The following is a 19,518-nucleotide window of genomic DNA, read 5'->3' as shown; positions in this document are numbered from 1 at the left end:
CAACACTTACCTCTAAAGAGAGAGAGAGAGAGAGAGAGAGAGAGAGACCTCACACAGACAGATATGAAAACCTTGCATCCAGAGAGAAAGAGACCTAGAGTGAAAGAGAGAGAGAGAGAGAGAGAGAGAGAGAGAGAGAGGAGGGAGAGAGACAGAGAGAGAGAAGTGCTTCAGCCTCGACAGGTGTGTGATGCTAAACCCACAGCACCAGGCTGCTGGGCTTTGCCAAAGTCTTTATGCGAAGGGTTTGCCCGCTCCTCCTGTGAAGATGGAGGTGTGGGGTGGTGTGCCCCCCACCGCCACTCCACACCGCGTCACACCACACCTGGCGGCTGGGTTGTGGCGTCTGTTACTCACACTCCTCCTCTCCTGCCTTCCCCCTTCCCTTCTGCCCAGACACTATGATAGCTTAGACTCCAACGCCACCAACGGCCGCAGCGATCTGGACTCGGCCTCCGGCTCAAGCCGGCCGACCAGCCGACAGTACTCTCTAGACAGTAGGCACTCCCTCTCTGATAGGTGGGTCTCAACACCTCCTCCCGCGCCCCCCCCCCCCCCCCCCTTCTCCTGCTCCGGCCTGTGGTGGCGTCTCGCTGTGATGTCGTTCGGTGCGCGTGTCCTGTGCTCCTCGCTGTGCTTGTTTGCATGCGCACGACCCTTCTGGTGTACGTGTATGTATATATTGGACATACTGTATATCCTGTGTGTACTGTGTGTCCATTCCTGTACCTTTTGTAAGTATTTGCTCATAGAGATGCAAGATGAAAGATGCAGAACAAACATATATCTAGTCTTACGCGAAGCGCTTGTTGTTGTGGATGTTGTGGTTGACTTTTTTTGTATGTGTGTGTGTGTACTGTTCTAAAAGTTCTCGTTTTTTTTTTCTTTTTCTAGTTTTTTTGTTTTAAAGTTGGACAGACTTCTGTGTCGTGGGGATCCGTCAGTGGCAACTTGGCTGTTGTTTAAGTGCAGTGTTGTGACACAGTAGCTCAGGCAGCGTGCGTCCAAAAAGACCCTGTTAATTATGCAGTCAGTCGGCAGGACAAACCTCCGCCCCTGAGCCGACAGCAGCAGCGGGATCTGAGCAGGGATAATTGCAACATGGCAGAGAGCGGGCGAGGACACACTTTATTAGTGTGTGTGTCCCCCCAGGCTCTGAGGCGCTGGATGCTGGACGCAGTTTTTATTTTTGTGCCGTGGTGGCTTGTGAGGAATGGAAGTGGGTCTCTGTGTGTGTGTGTGGGTGTGTGTGTGTGTGTGTGTGTGTGTGTGTGTGTGTGTGTGTGTGTGTGTGTGTGTGTGTGTGTGTGTGTGTGTGAAAGAGAGCTAGATGGCAGAGCAGTGAGGGAGAGCAGAATGTAGAGTAGGCTGCTTCTGTGAGTGAATGAGTCAAAGAGGTGCCTGGTGCTGGTGTTAGTGAGTGAGTGAGAGTGAGAAGTGTGTTTTTGCATATGGAGGGTGACTGTGTGTACGTGTGTTCAGGATATTGAGGGTGATAGTAGTGTGTGTGTGTGTGTGTGTGTGTGTGTGTGTGAGTGTCTATGTATGTTTGTATTTGCATATGGAGTTTGATAGTATTTGTGTGTGTGTGTGTGTGTGTGTGTGTGTGTGTGTGTGTGTCTGTGTGTGTTTGGAAAAATGAAGGTATTCAGTCCACATGCATTGTTTATGAGAGTGTATATTTCTGTTTCTCTCTCTCCCTCTCTCTCTCTATCTCTCTCTCTCTATCTCTGTGTGTGTGTGCCTGAAAAAGTGTCTCTAGAGTGCTGCTCAGGTGCTATTCTTTTTCGCTGTCTGTATTCAGGCCAGTCTGTCTCTTTAGCTCACAGTTCAATGAGCTGTTTAACACCTTTGAGTTTTAGTTGTCTCCACTACCTCATGCATTATTGAACTTGATGTTCTGTAATCAATAGCATGGAAATTTGGGTGGCGTGTGTGTCTGCATTTTTATGTGATGGTGTGTGTGTCTGTGTGTGTAGATGTGTATGTGTGTGTGTTTGTGAGAGAGAGAGAGAGCTTGAGTTTATTTGCGTGTGTGTGTGTGTGTGTGTGTGTGTGTGTGTGTGTGTGTGTGTGTGTGTGTGTGTGTGTGTTTGTGTCTGTGTGTGTGTGTGCATGCGTGTGTGTGTGGCGGTGTTTTCTGACTCAGTTCTTTCTTCATTCTCCTTTCCTCCTGCCTAATTGCCTCATTCATCAGCGGGGATAAATGTCCCTCTTTTATTGCCGTCTGATCCCGCTCTGCTTCTTCTACCTCGTCCCCTCCGTGATCGCAGCGCTCTGCCTTTGATTTCCTTGCCTTTCTCTCCGGCTCCTTTGTGCTCCTTCACCTGGATGGATTTGTTATGCCTGAGGTGCTTATGCCTCCCCCTGTCATTATGCACTTGTGTTTCATTTTCTAAAGCACTTTTCCAAAGCATCCACCTTTTAGTAGACACACAGAGACGTACACACACACACACACACACACACACACACACACACACACACACACACACACACACCGAACAGATGCACAATCATACACATAGAGAATCACATAGACACACAAATTCACAAGTACCTCATCAAGGGATGAGGGTTGTTTTTTTTTCCTGCCAGTGAATTTGACAATGCTCAGCATATTGTAGTATCTCGCCATTTCACCTGCATAAATTGCAGTCGCTCTTAAGAATGACAAATCCACCCTGAGCCTCTTTATCAGCCTCCTCTCAGCTTTGCCCCCTGTCTCTCTCTCTCCCTCTCTCTTCCTCTCTTTCTCTCTCTCTCTCTCTCTCTCCTGTGAGCTGTGTCTTTCTCTCTCTCTCTCTCTCTCTCTCTCTCTCTCTCTCTCTCTCCTCCTGTGAGTTGTGACTCCGTCTGCTGTTCCTATGGGCTGTGGTGGTGGTGGTGATGGTGGTCATTGGTGGTGGTGTTTCTTTCTCCTGCTTTTGGTCCTGCTTTTGTGGCTTCTACAACAGTGTCACCTTACTGTTTACTGGAACTTTCTGTGTGTGTGTGTGTGTGTGTGTGTGTGTGTGTGTGTTGACTAACTGTGTCCCTGTTTGCCCCATCCTGACAGCCCTACGGGCAGCAGCCGCTATGCGTCGTCGGGCGAGCTGAGTCGCGGCAGCTCCCAGCTGAGCGAGGAGTTCGGTCCCGAGGACGGCGAGAGCCTCCGCGGCTCCGAGTTCTACGATGAGAACGACTCGTACCACTCGTGCCACTCGTCCGTCAGCTACGGCAAGGAGTCGCCGGGCTGGGACCCCGAGGAGGAGGAGGAAGGGGTGCAGCGGGACGAGGCGTACAGCGATGAGGGCAGCTACGTGAAGGATGGCGGCGAGGAGGGAGCGGTGTACGATGAGGAGGAGCCCGACGGCGGACACTACGATTACGAGGACCAGGGCGAGGAGGACTACCGCTACGAGGACGAAGAGGAGATGCCCTACGAGGAGGAGGTGGAGATGTACCCGCTGGACAGCACTCTTAGCGAGGACCAGGAGCCGCCCTACACGCCCACCCCGACCAGCGCGGCCCCCGCGCTGACCACGGCCGACTCGCTGGCCCCCTCGGCCCGGCCGCCGCTGGAGAAGCAGGCTTCGCTCCTCCACGACCAGCCCCCACAGGCCCAGCAGCAGCCCCCCTTCCAGCCCCCCGGCATCAGCCAGACCCAGAGCCAGACGGCGCCACTGGAGGCGTACCAGGACGCCTTCGCCAAAACGCACGTCTCCTCCTCCATCGCCGGCTTGCTTCAGCCGCCCGAGGCAGAGCCCCTGCCCTTTGCCCCCGCCCCCTTCTCTGGCCTGCCCTCGGAGCCAGCGGTCAAGCCCCTGCCCACAGACGAGCCCCTCTCCATGGAGGAGCCCCTGCCCTTCAGCGAGATGCCCCCCACTGCCACGCCTGACCAGACCTGTGCCCACCCCGAAAGTACAGAAGCCCCACCTGACAGGTGAACATTCAGTTTCCCTCCTGCACCGGCCATATGCATGTTTTGGAGTTGTGCCACATGTATTCTACTCCTCAGTATAACACCAGTGATGAGTTGGGCAGAGATCAGTTGAGCTAGCTTTATCAGTTCAGCAGATCCACTGCACAACATCTCTTCATGAACCAATAATCTACATACACATTTTCATATAATTAGAGATAATATAGTAGTCATCTCTATGTGATATCCGTCTAGAATATGAAGTGCTTCCTGGAATAGTGGATGCTAACGCCACCTTGTCCACAGTGCACCTGTGGAGCCTCTGGTTCCCATGCCCAAGCGCACCCCCAAAGAGAACTGGCTGCGGCTCTTCAGTAAGGTCCGCCTGCAGCTTCAGCAGGTGAGCGCTGACCCCCCCATACACACACAAACTGACACACACACACACACATAGCATTTTGCAGCAGCAGTTTGCTATTAACTGTTCAGGAGTCTATAACCTTCTTCTAGGGCTTCATGTTTGTTTGAGGGTTTTTTTTTTTTACTGTTTCAGTTCAGTTCTTTTTTTAATTTTTTATATTTTTATTTCTTCACATTTTATTATCATTCATATATTTCATGTCTTATCATTTCCTTCAGTTTCCCTTCCTTCCTTTGTTTAATTAAATGTCTACACACAGTGTGGGTTGTTGTTGTTGTTGTTGTTGTTGTTGTTGTTGTATGTTTTTGGTTTGGTTAATTTTTCTTTCTGTGTGTCCTCCACCTCGTGTTCTTTTCTCTTCAGTTGTTTGTCATTCTTATGGCGGCAGCCGCCATGTTACCCCATGACTGGCCACTGCCGGAACCCTCGGAAAGGTGGGTGGGGTGTGTGCATGAGTGTGTGTGTGTGTGTGTGTATGTTTGTATGACTGGTGCATATACTCGTCAGAGTGATGTGTCTGCGTGTGTGTGTGTGTGTGTGTGCAAGTGGTGCATAAACTCTAGACCCAGTGACTCGTCAGAATAGTGTGTGTGCGACATGTCTCACAGAGAGCTTGGAGAAGAACAGCGATCCGGAGGCACAGAAGATAGAATTAGGGGGCCGATAATAGCGATAAGATCACTTACAAATCCGTTTGGATAATGTGGTCCGAGACGCCGATCCCTGCTTCTGACGTCAATGAGAAAGTCCCGGGTGCCGTGGCGCTGCTCTGACGTCCACTCTGACTCTTTCTGCGTCTGGTACGCACTCTCTCATCTGATCTAATGGCTCAGGCATTAAAACACACAGGAAGTAGCGAGTGTGTGTGTGGCGGGTTTAATGGACACACAGCTGTCTTGGGCTGAGTGTGTAAGGGTGTGTCTGTCTGCTTTTCACCTGCGCTGCATCCTCTCTGACATATCCTCCTCCCCCACCCCCTCCACAGGCCCGAGGGGAGACTACTGGGATCCAGTCTTTATGCATACAGGCAGGGTAAGTAAGCACCCCCCTCCCCCCCTGCAGGAACATAGTGAAGCATGTTGGCATAACAGTAATTCTGCTCTTCCAGATAAAAGTGATTAGAAAATATTAAATATATTTAAATATATAAATATATATATATATATATATATATATAAATATATATATAAATATGTAAAGATATTAAAAGAAAATATTGTGTTACTTGCTGTTATTAAGTTTTTAATGAAGTGAAAGGACAATATATTTAAAATCAACACTACTAACTACAATAATTAGTTAGTAATTAGTATAATTACATAGACAGTTTCATATTTGAAATATAGATGCTTAGCATTCTCTGCTTATGTTGCTCATCTGTTGTCAGTTTGTACGTATGGTTACACTGGCCTGCTGTTGTTTTCAGGCTTGGTGGGGCTCTATACAGCATAGACAGCATGCCAGACCTACGCAAGAGGAAAGCCATGCCGCTTGTCAGGGACCTGGTGAGTCCAAACACCTGTACACACACTTCACAAACACCCTTTCTACACACTCTTGGTGCGTCAAGACTGGAGTGCAGTCTTTAGTTTACTTCAGACTTCAGTACTTGATTCCTTGACTGTGTTGTCCTCACGTTCTCGGTCCCTCGATTTAACACTATAATATCACAATGTCTTTTGAGCACACTACACTACGCTGGCTACGGTCATTTACTTCCATGGTGAGTCCGTCTCCGTAGTCCATTACCGGAGCCTTGGCTACATCTCCTCTCACAGAGCTCAACCTGATTGTTCCAAAGCAGCTCAGTTCCTTGTGCGGAGACGTCTCTCCACACACTCATTAGATTGATTCCGGCTCTGCGTTCCTCCCACTCACCCCCCACACACACACACCTCATCCTGCTCCAGATTTCTCAGGTTATGCATATTGATTTCCTCAGTGGCCTTGCAGTTTGTCAGGTTTTTGTTTTTTTTACTAAAATAAAATAGGAAAAAGGTTTTCTTTTTTACAACCATTTTTTACAACCATGCAGACATGCTGTAGATGCCCTGCTGAGAGAAGTGAGCATAGCCCTCCTTGGGTATTTTAGTTTTCAGACGTATTGATGTTGTCAAAGAACACAGCTCTGACTGTGAAAACACACAAATCGATACAATAAATCAAAACTTTGGAAAAAGTAGGCAGAGGTGATGAAAGCCATGAAACACACTTGCATGTCTTTACTTTAGAAACTACAAAGCCCAGCTTCCACGTTGATAAATGTTGAAGTGGTTCTCGATACATGTGTGGCAAGGCCAGTGAAATGGGTCGTCCATCACTGCTTCTGCACCTCCACGGTCCCCCCGCCCCACATACACACACCCGGGGCCCACTGAAATTAGTGGTTGCCATGGCGAGTGACTCAGAGCCTTAGTGACTGGCACCCAGGGCGGAGAGAGGGGGAGATGGAGAGAGAGAGAAAGAGAGAGAGGAACAAGGAAGCAGCCAAGCTGTCGCAGGAAGACCTCGCTCCCCTCCAAGGGCACGTCAATCCAGTCAGCCTCTCTCCCTCTTACTCTATCTCTCTTCTCTCCATCCTCCTTTTCTCTCTTTTCTTTCCTTCTCCTTTCTGTTTCTCTCCTTTTCTCTCTCTCCCACTAGTCCCTCTCACTGTTTTGTGTTTGTGTTGTGTTTTACAGAATCAGCACCACACATCACACCTACCATCTTTTGTCTCAGAGCATCTCATCTGTTCCATTCACTGTCAGGACCCTTAACCCCCAGCCGCCCCAGCCCCCACCCCCCCGCGCACCCACCAACGTACTGCCCCCCGCCAACCACACACACACACACACAGTCACACACCCACACACTCACACACATAACACGATTCATCATTTCCTCCTCAGCAGCACCGCGGCTGCTCTGGATAAGGAAACGTGAATTCTCATCTGCGGGATGAAAACTCATTTTGGCAAGCATGGCTGGTGCGGTAATGGGTTTGTGGTGGAGAGCAGCGGTGGCGGTGGCGCCGATAGATGCCGCACCGGCGCACAGAGAAGCACCGTGGCGGGCGGCGGGTGAATGTCTGCCTGGTGATAGCATCTGGGCTTCATCAGACGCTCGCCAGGCTCCTCAGAACCCACACGAGTCCAGCTGGATCCATCTGGTAGGGGGCCAGAGAGAGAGAGAGAGAGGCCTGTTAGCCAAGCATACACACAAACACACACAGACAGACAGAAAGACACACACACACACGCACACACACACACACACACACACACACACACACACACACACACACATACATACAAATACACATACATATGCACATACACACACACATACAAATACACATACATATACGCACACACACACACACACACACACACACACACACAAACAACAGAAACATCTCTATCTCTCTCCCTCTCTCCCTTGCCTGTGTGTGAGCCATCCGAATGGTGAGGGGAGATGTGAAACTACCGTACTCCTTCAAACAGTTTGCTGCTTTCTCTGCTAATCCAGCTTAGTGGCAGGTGCTGCTGGCGAACTGACTCCAGTCTCACTCATCTAGGCGATATGCTGACTGGATCTGAATTTAAATGTGTGCCAAACACAATTCGTCTCTGAAAACAAAATGTTCAGATCCAGCAGCGCCCCAGCCCTCACACCCCCACCCCTCACACACACACACAAATGCACATGCACACAAACACACACACACACACACACACACACACACAGACACAGACAGACACACACACACGCACACAAACACACACACACACACACACACACACACATCCTTCACTGCTTGTTTGCTATCTCCTCGATCTCTCGGCCCCTCCCGTTTCTATCTTACTCGGCTTCTTTCTCCAGGCTGTGGCTGTTTCTCGGAAAACGTCTCTGTACAAGTCCTTGGGGATCTTTGTTCTCATCCCTGCACAATGTCAGTGTGTTATAAAGCTGTCATTAAATGTGGACATTTCCCCCAGTGACCAACGCATACCACACAAGCATACGAAGAGCCACCATGTATCAAAAACATACAAGATTATAGGTCTATATCATTATATACAAGAGCGTAGTATTGAAGTTTATTACCCCTAGATAAACAGTTTGAATGACCTACTGTGCTATGTTGGCGTAAAGGGCCGTTCACACCAAGAACGATAACTATAACAATATTGTTGAGGATCACGATCAGAGCGATTTGAGAATGATAAAAAGCTAACAGCCAATCAGAACCCATCACATTTTAGTCATCACATTCATTAACACAAGGAGAAGACTTTGTTCATCGTTGGTCAGTGTGGACTGGTTATTGTTATGGTTATAGTTATCGATATGGTTATCGTTCCTTGTGTGAACGGCCCTTAACTCTGTTGTGCTTTTTCTAACATGGGATGTTCTGTGTTGTGTTCCTCATGCTTGGTCCTACCCGTAACAACACAGGCTATGGTGAGTACTCTCACTGTCAGGTTCTCTACATCTTCCTAGCTGTCCCCTGATGCAAAAGTTACCCCTTACATGACCATTTATTACATTACAACAACTACAGATTACCTACAGTTTTTAAGCCATACTTCTAATGGACACTTCTACTGCTGGAAACTGCTACAGACATGAAAAGGTGATTTAGTACTTTTCCAGTAAAATTAAACATCTCCTTTCTGACTTCATCTCTGTCTCTTCCCCAGTCTCTAGTACAGAACTCACGTAAGGCCGGGATAACATCAGCCATGGCCTCCAGTACACTAAACAACGAGGAACTTGTGAGTTATTGTTGTTGTTATTTCTGACAACACACACACACACACACACACACACAAATTTCTTGAGTATTTCCCAGAGTATTTCCTGACCAGTTCCTCTCGCTCCATCCCCCTCTGCAGAAGAGCCACGTGTACAAGAAGACGCTGCAGGCTCTGATCTACCCCATCTCCTGCACCACGCCACACAACTTTGAGGTGTGGACGGCCACCACGCCTACCTACTGCTACGAGTGCGAGGGCCTGCTGTGGGGTATCGCCCGTCAGGGCATGCGCTGCACCGAGTGCGGGGTCAAGTGCCACGAGAAGTGCCAGGAACTGCTCAATGCAGACTGTCTGCAGAGTAAGGGCCTCGTTCGTCTCACCAAGCGCCTGATCCCGAGCTCATCTTTCACAGCGTTTCTCAATTACATCTCTTTGATGTTGGTTTTTACTGCCTTTACTGATTGTACTTCAAATACTTTGTCTCACTCTTTTATGTTTCCCCTTTCTCCGTGTTGTGTACTGTTGGTACTTTTTGTCTCTCTCTCTCTCTTTCTCTCCTGCTCTCTCTCTCTCTGTCTTTCTGTCCTTTCTCACACACAACAAACACACACACACACACACACACACACAATGCAGGAGCTGCAGAGAAAAGCTCCAAGCACGGTGCAGAGGACCGGACCCAGAACATCATCATGGTTCTGAAGGACCGCATGAAGATCCGTGAGCGGAACAAGCCGGAGATCTTCGAACTGATTCAGGACGTGTTTGGCATGCCAAAGTCCACCCACGTGACCCACATGAAACAGATCAAGCAGAGCGTCCTCGACGGCACGTCCAAGTGGTCAGCCAAGATTAGCATCACAGGTGACGCTTCCTCAAGAGGCCTGCTTTCATTTCACTTGTCCTTCTCAGTCTAGTTTATTGAAGGGTACACATGTGTCTCAAAGTTACTGTATGAATGTATGTGTGTAGCTGTTATATCAAGTGTTCACCACACTCTCTCTCCCTTCCTCTCTCTCTCTCTCTCTTTCTGCCCACAGTACTTTGTGCTCAGGGCCTTCAGGCTAAGGACAAGACAGGATCCAGCGACCCCTACGTCACAGTGCAGGTTGGCAAGACCAAGAAGAGGACCAAGACCATCTATGGCAACCTCAACCCTGTATGGGAGGAGAACTTCAACTTGTAAGGATACCATTCATGTATCGCTAATGTCGTTGTGTAAAGTACAGTGAGAGCCACACTGTAGACTCAATTACAGATATTATTACACATCTTAAATGACAGTAATTATGTCTCCTCTGCTACTGTTTTCTGGTCATCCATCTCTGCGTGGTTCGATGCGTTTCCAGTTCGATGCTTTCCAGTTGAAAGATCTTCATCAAACCTGAGATACTTACTTCACTATAAGAGTTTGATGAACTAGGTACTCAAGATCATGGGGTCAGAGGTCAAAGTCACATTTCGCTTTGTGCCAAGTTTGTTTCCGTTTTGTCTTTGTCTCCAGCGAGTGCCACAACTCTTCAGATCGTATAAAGGTGCGAGTTTGGGATGAGGACGATGACATCAAATCACGAGTGAAGCAGAAGTTTAAGAGGGAGTCCGATGACTTTTTGGGTCAGACCATCATCGAGGTGCGAACCCTCAGCGGAGAGATGGACGTCTGGTACAACCTTGGTGAGTGTTTACACCTGACCTGAATAATGGAACAGTGAACACCTGCTTGATGGACAGCCATTGAACTCTTTCAAGAGTGTGTATAGAACTGAGGATGAAGTGTAATAAGACTTTTGTGTGTGTGTGTGTGTTTCGAGAGACATATCAGTGACGAAGCACTTCTGACAACCAACCTTTTTTGGTATTTGAAGATAGTGTGTGTGTGTGTTTAGCCAATTCAAGTCAGAGTGTAAAACTGTTTCATAATTGTGTGTGTGTGTGTGTGTGTGTGCCGGAGTCTAGAACTGATTCATGACTGTGTGTGTGTGTGTGTCGGAGTGTAGAACTGATTCATGACTGTGTGGAGCTGGTGCAGTGATGTGTGTTTACAGCTGAAGTGATCCCTCTCTGGTCATTCTGTGTGCAGACAAGCGTACGGACAAGTCTGCCGTGTCGGGAGCCATCCGCATGCACATCAGTGTGGAGATCAAGGGAGAGGAAACCGTGGCTCCCTATCATGTGCAATACACGTGCCTGCATGAGGTCAGCAGCAGTGTGTCTTTCTGTCCTGTGTATGTGTGTTTGTGTGTATGTGTGTGTGTGTTTGTGTGTGTGTAGAATGATTTTGATAATATGAGTGTGGGTACATTCTATGCCTGTGTGACAGAGGGAGAGTGTGTATGTGTGTGTCTATGTGTGCAAATAGGCTTTCTGCAGTGTTTATATGAGTGGAAAAGGGACTTAACGTGTGTGTGTGTGTGTGTGTTATAGGGAATGTTTGTTTTTGTTTCTGTGTATTCTTAATTAGAGGGGTGACTCACCCAGTTTCCAGTTCAGCAAAAATTCTCCTCTCACTCCTTTCCTCTCCTCTCCTGTCCTCACCTCACCTCCCTTCACCTCACCTATTGTCCAGAATCTCTTCCACTACGTGACAGACCTCCAGAGCAGCGGCGTGGTCAAGATCCCCGACGCCAAGGGGGACGATGCCTGGAAGGTGTACTACGAGGAGACGCCACAGGAGATTGTGGATGAGTTTGCCATGCGCTATGGCGTAGAGTCCATCTATCAGGCCATGACGTGAGTCCCCCCCATTTGACACACACACACACACACACACACACACACACACACACACACACACACACACACACACACACCAATGTTTGCCATGTATTATGGTGTGGAGTCTTTCTATCATTCCATGTGAGCCACACCTATGCACACACACACACACACACACACACACACACACACATCTTAATCTCCACATCAGCCACCGATGCTGAGAAACACCCCATTGCTATCAGATTTCACACAACAGCCCTACTTCTCTAATTCTCATGTCATGCGTAAACAGCATCAGACACACAGTATAATGTTTGAAACATGGACCGTGCTAATTTGACCTAGTTCTTGTATAACTGGAGGAAGCACACAAACCTTGTGACCTTCTTTAACTAACGTGCTGCTCGTGCTACACCTGCAGTCAGAGGGGATAAAAATAGAAACGTGCTGCTGGTGATCACTCTCACGTGAGTCGTCCCAGGCAGATGAAACAGAGACATATGGAGAAACACAGGAGACGCCATATGGTTCTTTTTATTCTATTTTATGTGTGGTGTGTGTGTGTGTGTTTGCTAATTATGTGTGGTGTGTGTGTTTGTGTTTTCTAATTATGTGTGTGTATGTATTGTGCACCACAGACACTTTGCCTGCCTCTCATCCAAGTACATGTGCCCTGGTGTGCCGGCAGTGATGAGCACCCTGCTGGCCAACATCAACGCCTATTACGCCCACACCACCCAGGCCACCAACAACGTCTCAGCCTCAGACCGCTTTGCTGCCTCCAACTTCGGGGTGGGTAACCTGGGCAGGGCCCATGGGCCTCCCAGCCAACAGTGACTCAACACAGCAGAGCTAGGGACTGACCAGGGGGGTCTATGGGCAGCCAGGAAGGGCAGGCTGAGAGGGTCGCTGCAGTAGGGGGTTTAATGTGTCATGTTAGGCAAATTAAGGCCCGCTGTGTTTTGATTTGATTGAAGCAAATTAGTGTCAGCTGCCATTTTGCTATTTTTGGGTCTGTCTTGTGGAGCGTGATATTCTCAAACTTCGCAACATATGCAAGAAGGGGAATCTTTAAAGTTCTGCACAAAGTTGTTGTTATTTAGACTTCTTTCCTTTTTTCCAAGAATGCTTCTTAATTCATTTACAATGAATCAAGACTCAGGGGAAAAGGGATGAATGTAATGCCATTTCATTAAATCAGTTAAATGATATATGGTATCACAATTATGTCATCTTTTTGTTTAATATCTTTTTTTATTGTGTGTGTCTACAGAAAGAGCGGTTTGTGAAGCTCCTGGACCAGTTGCACAATTCACTGAGGATTGACCTCTCCATGTATCGGGTACATTTGTCTTGTCTTTGTTCCCAAAATTGTATCCCATTCTGGGCCTGTAAAATGTTAGAAGCAAACATGTGCTGCTAGTCAGCTAGCATGATTGGCTCACTGCATTGAGAACGCCCCTTGACCTCACATTGGATGTCACCGATAATAGCAGAAGGAATGTCTAAACAGACTGAAAACTATGGAGGGTCATTATTACAGTGGCCTTGCCTCTGCTTATAGTTGTTGTTGTTTGTGTGTGTTTGCCACAGAATAACTTCCCTGCCAGCAGCCCTGAGAGACTCCAGGATCTGAAGTCCACCGTAGATCTGCTCACCAGCATCACGTTCTTCAGAATGAAGGTTACTTCCTCTATTCTCTCTTCTCTACTCTCTCATCCCCAATTCTCTCTCTTCTACTCTCTCCTCCTTCCCAATTCTCTCTCTTCTACTCTCCTCCTCCCCATTTCTTTCTCTCCTCCTCTCTGTACCAGTCTTACAGTATATTTCCCTTCTCTTTCACTCTCTCTTTTCCTATTCAAATACTTTCAGATTTTATATTCTTATACGCGGAACAATAGGTGGCTTTTTTTTGTTAATCCGATTAAACTATTCTGATTAAAAAAAATCTGTGCTGTCTGTTTACATGGGGTACGTTCTATTCTGATCACGTGCTTACAGGCACTCTAGAATCTTTGATTTGAACAGCCGTTGTTGCTTTACTTTACCTTGAGAAGATATAGCAGGCAATATGATTAGTACACCACCTCTTTCATTCAGATTAAAATTCTAATCGGATCAACACTTATTCAGATCAAGGTGTTTATATGTGTCATTTTTATTCCGATTGATCTATTTTTCCAATTCTAATCGGAACAAAAGTGTCCATGTAAACCCACCTATTCTCTTTCCATACATTTCTTAGGACCAGTTTCTTGGACATGGCTAAAGCCTAGTCCTGAACTTTAAATTAAGATCTTATTGAAAAAGAGTGGTTAGTCTGTGAGTTAATAGACTTCATTAGACTTTAATGCTTGTCTTGATAACCGGCCCTTAGTGTTTCCTGAGGTCCAAGTTGAAACCTGTGTTTGCTGTGTTGCCCCTCAGGTCCAGGAGCTGCAGAGTCCCCCCAGGGCCAGCCAGGTGGTGAAGGACTGTGTCAAGGCCTGCCTCAACTCCACCTACGAGTACATATTCAACAACTGCCACGAGCTCTACAGCCGCGAGTACCAGACCGATCCGGTGAGCCATTTTTGAGGGGGGTGGGGGGTCGGGTGGCCAGCTGGTCTGGGGCTGGCAGAGGTGGGAAACTCAGACCTACCTACCACATAATTTGGTGGTGCAACCATCACTTAGCCCACTGATTCTAATGACCACAACTCTTCAGACAAGTTAAGTGCACAAGTAGAATCAATACATATTATAGGACTTCTACTTTCTTTCTTTCTTTTTTTTTTTTAAGTATATTTTTTTGGCTTTTTTATGCCTTTAATGATAGTGACAGTGGAGAGTGACAGGAAGCAAATGGGAGAGAGAGCAGGGGTGGAATCCGGAAAGGACCACGGGGCGGGAATTGAACCCGGGTCGCCGGCATACGGTGCAGGTGCCCCAGCCAGTTGCGCCACAGCTGGGGCCAGGACTGAAGCTGGAGTTTTCCACCTCTGAGGGCAGGTCATCAGTACCCATGTCCAGGGTCTCTCCACTAATGCCTGGGGTCATCCTTTAGACTAGCTGAGGGGCTCTGCTACTGTTTATGTCTCATTAGAGCATCAAGCTCTCAGTTGCCCTCCCCGACACTCCAACGCTTGTAGTCTGTTTCCTTTTGAATTAAACATGTGGCCTTGGGGGGATGGGGATATTTTTAAAACTCTTTTGCAAGATCATATTACTTCTCTTATCTGAGCCCTCTAATACTTTACACACATCCCCCTACTTTGATGTCACATCAGCGAGTTTTTATGTTCTTCCCGAGGCTGATGTTGCAGGTGCTGCTATTGCAAGCTTCCTTCCATGCTAATAAGCTTAGAGGAGAACTGCTGTGTCCTGACTGATGTGTGTGTGTGTGTGTGTGTGTGTGTGTGTGTGTGTGTGTGTGTGTGTGACGCATGTGTGTGTGTGTGTGTGTGTGTGTGAGTGTGTGTGAGCGCATGTGTGTGTGTGTGTGTGAGTGTGTGTGAGCGCATGTGTGTGCGTGTGTGTGTGTGTGTGTGTGTGTGTGTGTGTGTGTGTGTGTGTGGGTGACTGCAGGCAAAGAAAGCAGAGGTCCCCCCTGAGGAGCAAGGCCCCAGCATCAAGAACCTGGACTTCTGGTCCAAATTCATCACCCTGATCGTATCCATCATTGAAGAGGATAAGAACTCGTACACGCCCTGCCTTAACCAGTGAGTGCCCTCTACTGTGGTCCAATGAGAGCCTAGCCTTAGCATGCTGGAGAGCCCCTCTGCTCATCACGTGTGGCCTGTCTGTCTGACTCTCTGCAGGTTTCCTCAGGAGCTGAATGTGGGCAAGATCAGTGCAGAGGTCATGTGGAACCTGTTTGCCCAGGACATGAAGTATGCCATGGAGGGTGAGTACTGCTGTATAGAATGAGATGTAGTTTAACCACACACCCATCATCACTCCTTCTCTCTCTCTCTCTCTTTCTGTCTCTCTCTCTCTCACTCTCTCTCTCTCTCTCTCTCTCTCTCTCTCTCTCTCTCACACACATACACAGGGTACATGTACATATACACATATTACCACCAGTGCACACAGAATGCTCACAATCTCAGTGTCTATTTAAAAGTTGTTTAAATGCTCATGGGTAAACGGCATGTGCAGATGGCTTTGTGATTTTGAGTTTTTTTTTAATTATTTGCTGGGAAGAAATCTGTTTGTTTTTGAGCTGCACTGAGGCTTTGAGAGCGAAGGCGTAGTCCTCTGAGCCCTGTCTCTGTTTAATTAAGATCAATGTCCTGATCCTGCCCCCCCCCCCCCCACCCCCCCAATGCAGAGCACGAGAAGAATCGTCTGTGTAAGAGCGCCGACTACATGAACCTGCACTTCAAAGTGAAGTGGCTGTACAACGAGTATTGCAAGGACCTGCCTTTCTTCAAGAGCCGGGTGCCAGAGTACCCAGCGTGAGTGCTTCCTCACTGTCCTATTGCACATTTTCACACACACACACACACACACACACACACAGATACACACACACACACACACACACAAACACAGACACATACACACACACACTCACACATTGACTCTTCACATCACCACCTCATATATAATCAAACTGCTTCTGCCAGTGTCACTGAACTCTTGGTCAATGGGAATGACCTCTCCACTCAGCTGAATTGCCCAGTCCCTCTTCTCAAACAGACCTGCCCGTCTGCCCGTTTGTGGCTGTCTCTTGTCTGAATGAGGTGTTTGATGAGTTTTAGCAGTCCGTCTATGGTAACTCCATGTCGGTTTTCACAGGTGGTTTGAGCCCTTTGTCATTCAGTGGCTGGACGAGAACGAGGAGGTGTCCAGAGACTTCCTGCATGGTGCCCTGGAGAGGGACAAAAAGGACGGGGTAATTACAGCTCACCCTCGCCCACTCCTGTTCACACTCCTGTCCTGTTCACTCCAGTTCTATTCATAAGGAGCCTGCCAGAGAAGGGAAATTGCCAGGGAGCCACGTGGCAGAGTCGAGGAGTCTGATGAGGGATTCCCAGAGCGGGCGATGAAGTGTGTGTGTGTGTGTGTGTGTGTGTGTGTGTGTGTGTCTGTGTATGTGTGAGAGGGGTGGGAGGGTTGGGGGTGTCTGGGTCCAGGGTGGACGTTAGCGGCGGCTGTGATTAATGAGGCCGAGCGCCCGCTGGCGCCCACAGCCAATGGGGGAGCGGTTCAGTTCGTTAGTCAGAAGCTCCTGTGGGAAGCACCACAGCCTCACCTCAGCCCAATTACGCACAGACACACAGAGCAGACTAGACAAGACAGTCAGACAGGACAGGCTGCTTCACCTCCACCAGCTTGTGTCTTGTCTGGCTGCTTGCAAATAGCCTCCATTCTGGCTGAATCTGTGTGTGTGTGTTTTATGGAGGGTGTCTTTCCTCTACATAAGGGGTCTGACTGAGAGTGCATATGAACAGGGTGTGTGTGTGTGTGTGAGAGAGTGTGTATGTGTATGTGTGTGAGAGAGAGCGAGTGTGTGGTGTGTGTGTTTTATTGGCCCCTCTAACACCCCTCTCTGCCTTCCCTTGACCCCCACCCAACAGTTCCAGGTGACGTCTGAGCACGCTCTGTTCTCCTGCTCCGTGGTGGACGTGTTCTCACAGCTCAACCAGAGCTTTGAGATAATCAAGAAGCTGGAGTGTCCAGACCCACAGATCGTGGGCAACTACATGAAACGCTTCGCAAAGGTAGCCCTCATCGGTCTGATCCAATGCCTAGACATGATCTGTGGGGTGCTGTACTTAACAATTATGCTGTGACCAGCATTTACTGGTCAAATTGCTATTTTTAATATATATGGCAAACATTACTATCATATACTAGCAAAATAAATGGGATTTTTGCTTGAATAGGTGCAAAAACAGAGAAGATTGTTTACCCACTTCCAAAACACTAAGGGCCAGTTTTCCATGTATGGAAGTCCATGTATTTAGTCTTAGGCTAAAAGCTTTTTTTAATGGAAATCTTCATTGAAGCCTTCTTTTAATCCAAGGCTTAATCTAAATTTGGGGAACCAGTCCACAAAGTTACCTAACTCTGTCCTCTGCAAGGCTTGTCATAACTTCTGATCAATTGACCGTCTCTTCCTTCCCAGACGATCAGCAACGTGCTGCTCTCCTACGCTGACTTCATCACCAGGGTCTTCCCCGATTACTGCAGCAAAGAGAAAGGAGCCAATGTGGTAACTATCCCAGCTTTAACTTTCTTATCCCTGCTCTCCACATAGCTATGTTTGTCACAGATTCATCTTGAGGGCCTGCATCCAGCAGCCTGATTTTGTCCTTTGCTCTCCTCTCCTCCAGCCATGCATCCTGATAAACAACATTCAGCAGCTACGCGTCCAACTGGAGAAGATGTTTGAAGCCATGGGCGGCAAAGATGTAAGGAAGCACATATCTCTTACACACACACATACACACATATCTCCGCAGAACACTTTTGATCCAATTGCGATTTCAGCTGCAGAAGTGTGTGAAGCTCTTTTTTTTTGTATTAGTGTTTGAAAAGTGTGTATGTTCATGAGTGTGTTGTATGTGTGTGTGTTTCAGCTCTGTGTGGAGGCCAGCGACTTCCTGAAGGAGCTACAAGTGAAACTCAACAACGTCATGGACGACCTAAGCAGAATCTTTGCCTCCGGGTTAGCAGTGTCCACTGTTCCGTCTGAATGTCCAGTTGTGTGGAAAATAGAGTACTTTAGGGATGTAATTTACTGACCAATGAGCCAACAGTTCCAATGACGGGAATCAATCAGTCCAAAGAGTATAGAAGTTACTTCTATACTCTTTGATCAGTCATCTAAACGTGTATTATGATAGAGAGATTATAATCATTGGGTATTGTTACATCATGCTGCAGCAATAGATTTCTTTCCCTGTATGCTTTAAATTGGCCATACTTCACAAGGAAAAGGGGATAAAATAAGGAAAATAAAAACACAAAGCATTTGCAGCAAAACCACATAAATGGTATTGATATCAGCCAATGGTCTTATGAGTACTCTGCAGCCAGTAGAGCTCCTCTAGTGCTCCAGATTTATAGTGTTTTCACTGTCTGTGCCATAGTGATTTCATGGCCGCTGTAAAAGTTAAACGATGCAATGCTAAGGAGCTGAAGTGGGTGACCTTTTCTCCACCTCCGCTCCCTGCTCTGCTCCGCTCTCTCAGCTTCCAGCCCCACATTGAGGAGTGTGTGAAGCAGATGGGCGATATCCTGGGCCAGGTGAAGGGGACGGGCAACGTGCCAGCCAGCGCCTGCAGCAGCGTAGCCCAGGATGCCGACAACGTGCTGCAGCCCATTATGGAGTTCCTGGACAGCAAGTGAGCACCCAGAGATAAACAGACACACACACACAGACAGAGACCAACTGCCTCGCTGTTTGTTGGTTTTTCTGCAGATGTTTGAAAAAGGGAAATGCAATTTAGTTCCTTTTGCGAAATGGTACCAAAATCTTAAAAGCACCCTCTCTTAACTTGCCCAAGTGCCCTTTTGAGAAAAATGAAATTGAAAATCCAGGATCTTTTTTTTTTTCATTTATATTATATTATATTATATTATATTATATTATATTATATTATATTATATTATATTATTGTCTTGAACCAAATTATTTAGTTGATATTATTTGGTGCAAAAATATTTGTGGACATGTCAGATCTTGTTCATTTTCAGTTCATTAAGCATTTACCTCCAATTAAACCTTGTTTAAATTAATC

The 19,518-nt window shown here is 47.5% G+C and overlaps 1 protein-coding gene across 12 annotated transcripts in view; it reads left to right on the top strand.

The window, feature by feature from the left end:
- The window catches only part of unc13a (unc-13 homolog A (C. elegans)), a 45,615-nt gene that overhangs the window by 10,630 nt on the left and 15,467 nt on the right, over positions 1-19,518 (top strand). For 7 of the 12 annotated variants that reach the window (XM_048251527.1, XM_048251533.1, XM_048251530.1 and 4 more), the window contains 26 exons: positions 397-519; positions 3,059-3,925; positions 4,211-4,304; positions 5,311-5,357; positions 5,752-5,830; positions 8,766-8,771; positions 9,011-9,085; positions 9,206-9,425; positions 9,704-9,931; positions 10,108-10,249; positions 10,572-10,741; positions 11,148-11,263; positions 11,634-11,797; positions 12,424-12,577; positions 13,059-13,127; positions 13,379-13,468; positions 14,213-14,347; positions 15,353-15,486; positions 15,586-15,671; positions 16,098-16,224; positions 16,568-16,664; positions 17,350-17,493; positions 17,901-17,987; positions 18,109-18,186; positions 18,355-18,443; positions 18,970-19,122. In XM_048251527.1, coding sequence (XP_048107484.1) covers positions 397-519; positions 3,059-3,925; positions 4,211-4,304; positions 5,311-5,357; positions 5,752-5,830; positions 8,766-8,771; positions 9,011-9,085; positions 9,206-9,425; positions 9,704-9,931; positions 10,108-10,249; positions 10,572-10,741; positions 11,148-11,263; positions 11,634-11,797; positions 12,424-12,577; positions 13,059-13,127; positions 13,379-13,468; positions 14,213-14,347; positions 15,353-15,486; positions 15,586-15,671; positions 16,098-16,224; positions 16,568-16,664; positions 17,350-17,493; positions 17,901-17,987; positions 18,109-18,186; positions 18,355-18,443; positions 18,970-19,122 — 3,774 coding nt within the window. The remainder of the gene's footprint in view (positions 1-396; positions 520-3,058; positions 3,926-4,210; positions 4,305-5,310; positions 5,358-5,751; positions 5,831-8,765; positions 8,772-9,010; positions 9,086-9,205; positions 9,426-9,703; positions 9,932-10,107; positions 10,250-10,571; positions 10,742-11,147; positions 11,264-11,633; positions 11,798-12,423; positions 12,578-13,058; positions 13,128-13,378; positions 13,469-14,212; positions 14,348-15,352; positions 15,487-15,585; positions 15,672-16,097; positions 16,225-16,567; positions 16,665-17,349; positions 17,494-17,900; positions 17,988-18,108; positions 18,187-18,354; positions 18,444-18,969; positions 19,123-19,518) is intronic. The other 5 variants (XM_048251539.1, XM_048251538.1, XM_048251535.1 and 2 more) reach the window with 1 other exon arrangement.

This window comes from Alosa alosa, chromosome 9, assembly GCF_017589495.1.
Source record: "Alosa alosa isolate M-15738 ecotype Scorff River chromosome 9, AALO_Geno_1.1, whole genome shotgun sequence".
NCBI classification, from domain to species: Eukaryota; Metazoa; Chordata; class Actinopteri; order Clupeiformes; family Clupeidae; genus Alosa; species Alosa alosa.
This window is presented reverse-complemented; position numbering and strand designations above follow the sequence as displayed.